The sequence below is a fragment of the Arachis ipaensis genome, chromosome B06 (assembly GCF_000816755.2).
Source record: "Arachis ipaensis cultivar K30076 chromosome B06, Araip1.1, whole genome shotgun sequence".
Lineage (NCBI taxonomy): Eukaryota > Viridiplantae > Streptophyta > Magnoliopsida > Fabales > Fabaceae > Arachis > Arachis ipaensis.
The window spans coordinates 9,140,254-9,151,895 of NC_029790.2; the positions used below are offsets into that span (position 1 = coordinate 9,140,254).

The 11,642-nt window shown below is 34.8% G+C and overlaps 2 protein-coding genes across 2 annotated transcripts in view; one reads left to right on the forward strand and one right to left on the reverse strand.

Moving 5' to 3' along the window:
- Positions 9,543 to 10,259, forward strand: LOC107646608 (uncharacterized mitochondrial protein AtMg00810-like). Its single transcript, XM_016350784.1, has 2 exons — positions 9,543 to 9,704; positions 9,816 to 10,259. The coding sequence occupies exons 1-2, from the start codon at positions 9,543 to 9,545 to the stop codon at positions 10,257 to 10,259; spliced, it is 606 nt and encodes a 201-aa protein (XP_016206270.1).
- Positions 10,897 to 11,642, reverse strand: part of LOC107648048 (DELLA protein RGL1-like) — a 2,011-nt gene continuing 1,265 nt past the window's right edge. The window contains exon 1 of the mRNA XM_016352072.2: positions 10,897 to 11,642. This exon is cut by the window's right edge and continues 1,265 nt beyond it. Coding sequence (XP_016207558.1) covers positions 10,956 to 11,642 — 687 coding nt within the window. The 3' untranslated portion in view covers positions 10,897 to 10,955.

Genomic DNA, 11,642 nt, shown 5'->3' on the forward strand with positions numbered 1-11,642 from the left:
TAAACATATAAAAAAATTTTACTTTATAATGTAGACATGATTTGCTCTCAGATTCAGAAGAAATTTTTAATGGCCTACCGATCAGAAAGAACGTAACCTGAGTCGGTTTGTCCGTATTTTATACCCCTTTTGCATATATTTTTTACACTCTATATCTAAATTTAGATAATGTATTTTATAGTGTCTAATTTTTTAGCTATTTGGTATAAAAATAAAAGATATTTATTTAAATGAAGATGTTAAAAACATCTTTTTATAAAGATTTTGTGTTAAAAGTGTGTTTTATTTATTTAGTCACACTTTAAAAAAAAATACTTTTACAACATATCAAAATCAAATCTTACAATTTATCATCTAATGATAAAAAAAAATATCTTTATATAAAGACAATTATAAAATCTTTATAATAGTATCTACCAAAAATAAAATATGAGATCCATCTTTATCTCTCTTATCTTTTAGACAAATTAGACACTAATGTCTTAAGAATCATAGAATTTTTTCAATTCAGATATAAATATAATATTGCTTCTTCATTATTCCTTCTATTTCTTTGTTAAAGGTAAATAAAGAGAAGAAATGAAACTAGATAAAGTGAGACATGTGATTAGAAGTTAGTTATACCGAGATATCAAATTTGTTAGAAAGATAATTAGTCGTTAGAAAACTCAATCTAAACTATGACTATAAATACAAAAGTAAAGTTTTTCTATAAAGCAGTTTTTAGAATCAATATACTCTCTCTCTCCCTCCCTCCCTCCCAGAGTTTCTAACATTTTCTCGTTCTTTTTGTTAGTCTTTTATTTTTTTAATTTATCTTCAAATACCATAATGACTATCTCTATATTTTTTTTTTCTACAGTTTTTTCTATCCCGATAAGTTAAGGACTAAAATTCTATTTGAGGTTTATTGGCTAATAAATTGTAGTATACACAAAACAAATTTCAAATTTTCAATACTTATTTAAATAGATTAGTGAGATATAACCACTGTTAGGTACCAGACAAATGACACAGCAAAATATAGAGATGAGAAATTAGAAATTTGTATAAAATATGGAAACAATTGAATAACTTTCTTTGAGAATTACAACTTCTCTCTATCACAAGGAGACTACAAAACACTCTCTCTTGACAAAAGGAGAATACACTTCTCTCTCTATATATAGAAGAAAACTACTCAAAGAAATATTATGTTATTCTCTTTGGATGACTTGATTGAAATGAATTAAAGAAAAGCTCAATTTATAGGTGAGTCTCTATCGAGTGGATCGACGAACTTTTATGTCATTGGCCTCTGCTTCTTGTTCTTCGTGTTGTGGTTCTACTTCAGAAAGATCATCTTCTCTGCATTTTTTATCTATTTGAACAGTGGTTATCTCTTTAACAGTGCTGTCATTTTCTTGTTCCTTTTGCAATTCATCTTCTGCAAATATTACATCTCTACTGACAACTACCTTGCGAGCAGTGGGATCCCACAGGCGATACCCCTTAACACCGTCAGCATAACCCAAGAATATACATTTTCTAGACTTTGGGTCTAGCTTTGTTCTTTCTTGGAAATTGTACATCAAGTACACAGGACAACCAAATATATGTAAAGAAGAATAATTAGGTGGCTTACCTTGCCACATCTCCATTGGTGTCTTTAATCCAATTGCAGTTGATGGTGACCGATTTATCACATAACAGGCGGTTTTAACAGCTTCTGCCCAAAAAGACTTGGCTAAACCTGCAGTTTGCAACATAGCTCGTGCTCTTTCTAGGAGAGTCCTATTCATTCGCTCTGCTACACCATTTTGCTGAGGCGTATATGCAACTGTGAATTGTCGTTGAATACCTGCTTGCTTGCAAATTGTTAGGAAATCACCATCGACATATTCTCCTCCATTATCTGTCCTTAAACACTTGATCTTCTTTCCAGATTCAAGTTCTAACTTTGCTTTGAACTCTTTGAACATCGCAAACACGTCTGACTTCTTCTTGATCGGGTACACCCATAGCCTCCTAGAGTAATCATCAATAAATGATACAAGATATTTTGCTCCTCCTAGGGACATCTCTGGCGATTCCCACACATCAGAATGAATCAACTCCAATATGTGCTTGCTCCGAGCAGTTGATCTACCAAACGTCAATCTATGTTGTTTGCTTGTAACGCAGTGCTTACAAAACGGTAAGTTTACCGATTTGAGCCCGGGAATGAGATTACGATCTACAAGAATCTTCAAGCCTCGTTCTGACATGTGGCCCAGTTTTCAATGCCATATCATCATCATTTCTTCTTGGCTTGATGAAGCAACTGATGCCTCTGCCTCTTGCAAAGTATCTCCCACAAGCATGTATAGATTTGCTGCAATCTTTTCTGCTTTTATTACCACAAGAGCTCTTTTAACAACTTTCAAGATCCCACCTTCAATATGGGTCTTACAACCAAGTTCATCCAATTGCCCAATCGACAACAAATTCTTCTTCAAGCCTTTCACGTGTCTTACCCCTTGAAGTGAATGAATAGAACCATCAAACATTTTTATTTTGACAGTACCCATTCCAACAATTTCTAAGGCATGATCGTTTCCCATAAACACAGATCCTTCCAAGACAGGTTCATATGTACAAAACCAATCACGATGAGGAGTCATGTGCCATGTTGCTCCTGAATCAACAATCCAAACATCAGTGAGCTGTTTACTGCCTTTAGAACCAATTGTTGCTTCGCCATACAGGATTTCTCCATCATCAGAGGTACTTGCAACACATCCTTGAGAACTTGATCCTTCTGGAACCTTCTCTATACTCTTTTTATTCCAAAAATCTTTCTTGAAGTGCCCTCTTTTACCACAATTGTAGCATTTGACCTGCTTCTTACTTTGTGACTTTGGTCTACTTTGGCTCCCACTGAAATCACGCTCCATTGATCTCCCTCTTGTCATCAACAAAGCCTCTGCTTGTTTTGAGCTTTCTAATCTATCTTTCTTATTCTTGCGCCTAGATTCTTCTTCAAGAACCGCAGCAGCCATGTCATAAAAAAAAAGATAATCAGTCAAAACATTATTAGTTAAGTTAATGATAAGCTGATCATATGAATCTGGTAGATTTTGAAGTAAGAGCTCTGCACGTTCATTTTCCGCTATGGTATACTCCAACGATGAGAGTTGGGAAAATAGCGTATTTAGATTGTTGATGTGATCCGTTGCCGATGTGGACTCACTCATTCGAAGAGTATAAAGTCTTCTCTTCAAGAATATCTTGTTGTGTAGTGACTTGACTTCATATAATTTGGTGAGAGCATCCCAAATTTCCTTTGCTATCTTTTTCTCTGCTACACTTGATAAAACTGAATCAGCTAGTGCCAAGTGTAAGTTTGCAACAGCATTGTTGTCCATCTCCTTCCATTTTTCATCTGTAATTCCAGTGGGTCTACCTTCAATTGCTGTCACGCAATTGTCTTTTCTCATAATGGCTTTTATCTTCAATTTTCATATAGAAAAATTACTCCCACTGAATTTCAGAATTTCATACTTTGCTGCCATTTTTTTTTAGACGGTAACTCGCAGCGGAAAAAAATATATTAATCAGCAACCTTTGGCTCTGATACCACTGTTAGGTACCAGACAAATGACACAGCAAAATATAGAGATGAAAAATTAGAAATTTGTATAAAATATGGAAACAATTGAATAACTTTCTTTGAGAATTACAACTTCTCTCTATCACAAGGAGACTACAAAACACTCTCTCTTGACAAAAGGAGAATACACTTCTCTCTATATATATAGAAAAAACTACTCAAAGAAATATTATGTTATTCTCTTTGGATGACTTGATTGAAATGAATTAAAGAAAAGCTCAATTTATAGGTGAGTCTCTTCAATATGAACCATCCGTCAATTAGAGGTATATAATTTTTCTCTTTTTCAACCATTAAAATTCTAAAATTATAAACTAAGATTGTTTATTACCTCTCATTTTATTTAGTTATTATTTATTTATATATTTTCTAAAATTAGCTTTACTAATTTTACAACCACTCTATATTTATTTGGTCTTTTCCACCATATCTATATTTCACTTGTTGAAATCAAATATAAAGAAAGTAAATCTCACCTAAATCAACTTATATTTCAAAAATTTAAACAATTTTTTTTTTTGTAAATATCGAAGAATTTCTTTTTTTAGCATATTAAATTACTCACTTATTTACGATCAAAATAACATCATACCCAATGGTAATAATTAGGTATATTTTTAGTGAGAGAATTTTTGTATTTACACTGATAAGTGATAACTAAGTATAAACAATTACCTAAACAATACCTAATTATTACTTTATTAGCGGTGAAGGGAAAAAAGGAAAATATTAAATTATTAATGATAGGAGTAAAGGATTTTTTATTTGAATAAACTAAATAAATATTTTTTTTATTGAAATAAATAATTATAAAAATTATTACGAAAATACATTTTTTAGTATAAGTTCTTACATATCTTGTTTACACTGTAAACGAGATAAGACTGGTGCGCATGACACGTGTATATCTCATTTACATACAAGCTTATCTCGTTTACATTATAAACGAGATAAGGCTGGAGAACGCCTATATATAGATATCGTTTACAGCGAGGTTCTAGGCCCCATTTCGAACCTTTTCATCACTTTCTCGTCTCTTCTATTCCTTTCTGATCATATCATCGAGTTAGATGAAGATGGTAAATGCGTGATCGGGACATCAACAAGCTGAACACGACATGACACTACGTCGGGGACAGCCGACTTTACGATTAGTTTTATTATCTTGACGTTTATATAATCCCATATATGCATAGCCATGGTTAGGTTACTTCCCAAGAACTAGAATATAATTTGTATCATTAAGAACATGTCACTAATAGTAACTAATAATTCTAAGAATGTGGTTATGATTTATTGGTAATTAAGTTGTTAACTACATGATTATTAATTTAAAGTTTAAATGTTGGAGTAGATATTTTCTAACCGTTAGGGTTAGTTTATTGGTCACACATTTTTTAATTTTTTAATTTAGTTATTAAGTATCCAAGTTTGATAATTAGATTATTAAGTTAAAGTTTGATAATTAGATTATTAATTATTTTATTGAATGTTTTAGTTTCACATAACGTATTGAGAACATGTGTATTAGTTAAATAAGTACATATTAACGGAAAATATCGTGTCGACATAAATTAAGTTAGTACATACGTGTAAAATTTTGTTAAGCAAATGTACAGAATAGTTAAGCCAATTTGATATGTTGATGGACCTATACAAATTTTTTATAAGCAATAATTGTAAAATATTTTGTTTTTGTCAGAGACCTCGTTTACTTATATCCCACCCTTCCGATCTCTCTTCTCCCCATGCCACCAAGGTTGCTCACTATCAAACTCTTCAACTCGGACAATGAACTAATGCGCCGAGTGCGCAATAGCAATGAATTCTCACACTCAAATATCACCTTATTGTCGCTGTTTTTCATACGACAATTGAGGTATACACAGACAACCACATATCTGCTACTACTGGACATTTTTGCCTACTTTTTGAAAAAAAAAAATTGAGGAGAAGAAGATATGGAATGTATGTGGAGAATGCCAAATGTTTCACATCCTTTTATAGTAGTTAAAAATTTGTCTTAATGTATCTCGTTTATACTGTAAACGCATTAATTTAACACGTATCTCGTTTACAGTATAAACGAGATAAGCTTGCACGTATTTCGTTTACATTGTAAACGAGATATATACGTGTCACGCGTACTAGTCTTATCTCGTTTATAGTGTAAATGAGATACGTGTAAGCTTATCTTGTTTACACTGTAAACGAAATAAGACTAAAAGATGTAAGTAATAATTTTTATAATTATTTATTTTAGTAAATAAAATATTTATTTAAATAAAAACCCTAGGAGTAAGTAGTGTGAGGTGTCATAAGGTTCTTTGAGTCTATTTAGTTTGAGATTAGTTAAGCTAGTAGTTAATAGTTACTAAACTCATCTACTATAAATACAAGTATAATAATAATTCTGTAACTGTTGAATCATAATCATAACTAATCAAACTCTTTTCTTTACCCTTCTCTCTCACTCTCTGTTCTTCTCATTTACTCTCTTACTCAAGACCTGATACCTTTCATGGTATCAGAGCTCTTCAGCTATGGCTTCCGAAGTTAATTCACAACCAAATGATTATATTGGAGCGCAAGCACATTCACAGTCGGCGATTCATGATTTCACAGCACCAATAGCGTTGAAGTTCGGTGCGCTCAATTTTCTGTCATGGAAGGATCAGATCAAGGATACGATCGAAGATTATGAGCTATTGGATAATCTCACTGGAAAAAAAAAGGATTCAAGAAAAATTTGTGTTCGAACAAGATCGAGTGACATGCACAGTGTCAGTGAGCTACAAGAAGTGGAAGAAGCAAAACACGCAAATTAAAGCTTGGTTGTTAGCATTGACGAGAAAGCATTTTACAATGAGGATGGTAGGATGCGAGTTTGTACATCAAATTTGGTTAAGATTGAACACGTTCTTTGTCGCATAGGTTAGGGCAAAAATTATGCAACTCAAGAACAAATTAGGAACTATAAAGAAAACTAGCTCAATTAATGATTACCTCTTAGAAATAAAAAAGATAGTAGATGCGTGATCTCTGTTGGAGATGATATATCCGAAATTGATCATGTCATGGCAATCTTGAATGGTTTGCCAGAAGAGTTTAGTGCCTTGATTACTTCTGTGGTGTCTAGAGTAGAACCTGTTTCAGTTGAAAAACTTGAAGCATTGTTACTGTCACTTGAATGTTTGTTGGCGTGATTTAAGAAGCTGGATTTGTTCATTCAGGTAAATGTTGCACACTCTAAAAATCACGGGAAAAGGAAACACCATAAATTCTCTAATAAATCCAATTTTGGAGGAGAAGAAAGATTTGGTTTTCGAGGTAGAGGTAGCAGATCTGGTGGATTTAGAAGAGGCGGAAGATTTTTAGGAACAAGAATTTTTTGTCAACTGTGCAACAAACCTGGGCATACTGCAGTACAGTGCCAGTTAGGTATGATGAAGGATCAGATTCAAGGGGCTTTGAGTCCAGAAACTATGATAATCGGAACTATGATGCAAGAAGCTTTGCCAATTCACCAAATCAGAGGTCAGGACCACCAAGGAAAAATCTAGCAATGAACAATCAGATTGCAACACATTCAACAATAGCTGACCCAAGCTGGTACCCTGACTCGGGAGCAACCCATCACATGACTCCAAACCCATACAATTTGATGCAAATGAGAGTTTATGATGGACCTGATCAGGTCATTATTGGAGATGGTGCAGGTTAAAAATAACTCACGTTGGAAACTCATTATTTAAATCTAATTTGAGCTTAAAATTGTTTAAACTTGTCAATTTATTGCATGTCCCTAATATCACTAAGAATTTAATCAGTATCAATAAGTTTGCTAGAGACCATAATGTGTTCTTTGAACTGCATGATTATTTTTGTTGTGTCAAATCTCATGGGACTAAGGAGGTGCTACTCCTTAGATCTGTGGAAAATGGATTCTACAAGTTCCATAATTTTAGCTTAGCATCACTTGCACTGAAGGCACTGTTAGTCACGAATTCCTCTCACAGTTCCTTTAGACTTTGGTACAATAGGCTTGGTCATCCGTCCTCTTCTGTTTTAACCAAAATAATGCAACTTAGCATGTAAAATTTTCAATTTCCAAGTCTATTTGTAATGCTTGTTACATTGGCAAGTTCCAAAATTTACCTTTTCTAGATTCTACCACGGTGTATACTTGCTCTCTCGAATTAGTGTATTTAAATATTTGGGGGCCCTCAACTCTCCCATTTCTGGAATAAATGGTGCTAGATACTATGTTCACTTTTTTTATGCTTATTCTAGATTCACTTGACTTTACTTAATCTCATCTAGATCACAGTTCAAATCAATTTTTAAAAATTTTCAAAACATGGTTGAATTGCAATTGAATTCCAAGATTAGTATGTTTCAAAGTGATAATGCTAAGGAGTATGTTAGTCTCTCTCAAAACTTGCAGGAACAAGGCATTGTACACTGTTTTGTGTGTCCTCATGTCCATCAACAAAATAGTGCTTCAGAGCAGAAGTACCAACATATTATAGAGATGGGACTGACACTAATGACGAATATTAGTGTACCTTTGAAATATTAGGGACAAGCCTTTCTCACAATTGCTCAGTTGATCAACATTTTACCTACTCCGGTTCTAAGCAACAATCACCGATGGAGAAATTGTTGAAAAAGAAACCAAATTATCAGAATTTAAAAGTTTTTGGGTGCTTTTGTTTTTCACACCTGAGGACCTATAATCAACATTTTTCAGTTTGAATTATCAATATAATCTTTCTTAGCTATGGTATATAACACAAGGGATTTAGATGATTGCTGCCCTCTGGTAAGATTATTACACTAGACATTATGTCTTTGATAGGGAAACTTTCCCATTCCAAAATGCCACTTCAACCAATCCATCGCCAATTCCTCCTCTACACATTCACCAAGACCTCCCTTTTTCTCCACCTCTTGCTCCTAACCCACATTCTGTCCCAACCGATTAATCCTCTTTCCAGCTGTTCCCAGTACCTGATCGCTCTCCTCTACAGCCCAGAACCATCTCCCACATCTCATCCATTGACCGTAACACTCATACCATGACCACCCAGTCCAAAGTATGGATTTTTAAACCCAAATTGTTCAATGCATCACTTGACCAAAAATTATTAAGCAAGCATTAGCTATTCCTCATTGGAAGCAAGTTATGGATGAGAAATATCCTGCACTAATGAGAAATAATACTTGGAGTTTGGTCCAACTACCACCCAATAAGCATGCAATTGGAAGCAAGTGGGTCTTTTGAGCAAAGTACAATGCCGATTGCTCACTTCAAAAGTATAAGGCCGCCTTGTGGCTCAAGGTTTTCACCAACAATCTGGCTGTGATTTTAAAGAAACATTCAGTCCCGTTATTAAATCGACAGCAATCAGAATGGTTCTCTCTATTGCAATCTCGAATGGTTGGCAAATTCGCCAATTGGATGTAAATAATGTCTTTTTCAATGATGATCTCGAAATGGAGGTCTATATGGTTCAGTCGAAAAGGTGGGAGACTGGGAACATTTCCATTGTTTGTAAACTCAGCAAATCGCTCTATGGGTTCAAGCAAGCCCCAAGAGCTTGGTATCTCAAGTTGCCTAGCGCTTTTCATTCCATTGGATTTCAAGCTATGAAATTTGATGTGTCTATCTTTACCAGATTTGATGGCTGTGAAAGCACGTTTTCTCTTATATATGTCGACGATATAATCATGATCAACAGCTCCTCTACTCTAATTGACAACTTCATCAAGCGATTGCACTCCGAATTTGCTCTTAAAGACATGGGACCTTTACTACTTCCTTGGTATTCAGGTTACCTCTAATAACTCAGGTGGCATTTAGCTCAATCAAGCTAAATATCTCCAACAAGTACTAAAAAAGGCCAAGATGAGTGATTGTAAAGGCTATGCTACGCCTATAGCTTCTGACACTAAATTGTCCCGCAGGGATAACTCTCCCTTTTCTGACCCGAGTCTCTATCGAATAGTTGTTGGTAGTCTTCAATACATCATTGTGACTCGACTCGAGATAGCCTATGTGGTGAATCAAGTATGCCAGTTCATGTAGCAACCTCTTGATTCACATAGGGAGGTGATCAAGCGGGTTTTGAGATACCTAAGTGTGACTGCATCCTATGGTTTACACATATCTCCATTGCAGGATACTAGAGTGATTGGTTATACTAACAGCAACTGGGAAAGTGATCCAGATGACCGTATGTCTACAAACAGCTACTGTGTGTTCTATGGGGCTAATTTAGTGGCGTGGTCCTCTAAGAAACAACATGTTGTATCTCGGTCTAGAACTGAGGCAGAGTATCGGGAGATTACTACACTAATTCCTGAAACAACATGGCTCAAGAATATCTTGAATGAGCTACGAACACCTCTTCAAAGTCTTCCTCTTCTCTACTGTGACAATCTTGGAGCCGTTCAGCTTGCTGCCAACCCAATTTTTCATTCAAAATCCAAGCATTTTGCTATGAATTTGAGTTTTGTTCGAGATCATGTAGTCAAAGGGGGCATCATCAGCAAACACGTTCCAAAAAAGTGTTCAAATGGCAGACATCTTTACAAAGATCGTGTCCTCCAAATTGTTCAATAATTTTCGTAGCAAATTCAGGATTACTGATTGTTAGATCCGAAGTTTGAGGAGGTGATAGGAGTAAGTAGTGCTGAGATGTTATAAGGTCCTTTGAGATTGTTAAGCAGTTAGAGATTAGTTAAGCTAATAGTTAGTAGTTACTAAACTCATTTACTATAAATATAAGTGTAATAACAACTCTATAACTCTTGAATCACAATCATAACTAATTAAACTCTTCTTTCTATTCTTCTCTCTCACATCTGTTCTTCTCATTCATTCTCTTATTCAGGATCTGATACCTTTTAATTAAAAAAAATTAGTTTAGTTCCTCACATATAAAAGACTTGAATCAACAAAAATGCTTATAATTAGTATGAGATATGAAACTTTAAGATCAAAATTCAAGAGGGACAAATTGGGACCAGCATGCCATAGAAGTAAAGAAGTCCACACAATACAAAAATTGAACAAAGCATGGACGTGAATTTGAAGGAACATGCACATTACTAGTGCATTGAGTGTTGTTTAATTGCTCAACTAGATGATTATTGATATAAAGGTGATACAGGACCGATATGTAATTTATACGTGAAAAAAAAGTTAATATCTGTAATCAAAATTAAATTTCGATAGAAACTCACCACAATTATATGAATATTTTCATCAAAGACAAGCACGTGTTAGTTTTTATTGTAAGTTTTCCAATTATTTTGATCATACAAACTTCCAAGCTGAGAGTGAATGCATTGGAGTTCCCTTCCATGAAACAGTTAGACTCTTACCATTTTTGTCGACGCTGCAGAACTTACCAAAAGTAAACTCCTTAGCAACCAAGTTAGCTTGGTAAAGCGACGATTCACTGAACCCTGTTTCCACCATTTTATACCTCGCGAAGAACCTTCTCCAAACATCTAACTTCACATTCCTAACTGTCCTTTCTTTGCCTTCAGCAGCAACAATGTTTCTTATCCCCGCTGCACACACTGCTTCCACCGCCATTCTGCACTCGCTATCTTCTTTCAGGCACGTTTCAAGACAATCCATGAATGCTGAAAAGTAGAACAACGCATCGATGAATCGGTTCACAAAAGAAGGCGAGTTATGATTTGAGTCTATCTCCAGCACTATCATAACTGAGGGTTTTATATTCCTTATAACCAGCATCAAATTTTCCAAGCAATTAGGCCTTGAAACCAGAGTCCTAAGAAAATACGCAGAGTACACAGCAACGCCTTCATCGTCGTCGACGTCGAAATCATCCAACTTGATTTCTGCCAAATCTGCCACGATAATCGCCTTATATGAAAACGGCAAGTTCAGTGACTCAGCAAAACTCGTTAACCTTTGTCCTGTACCTTCTATTTTGTTCTTCTCTGCGCAAGTTCCAATGGCGGTTACCTT

Bases quoted from the DNA above. Each gene is read 5' to 3' on its own strand.
- LOC107646608 (XM_016350784.1), top strand. From the start codon at position 9,543: ATGAGTGATTGTAAAGGCTATGCTACGCCTATAGCTTCTGACACTAAA. The intron at 9,705-9,815 runs GTATGCCAGTTC...TCTCCATTGCAG, and splicing joins TAGCCTATGTGGTGAATCAA to GATACTAGAGTGATTGGTTA.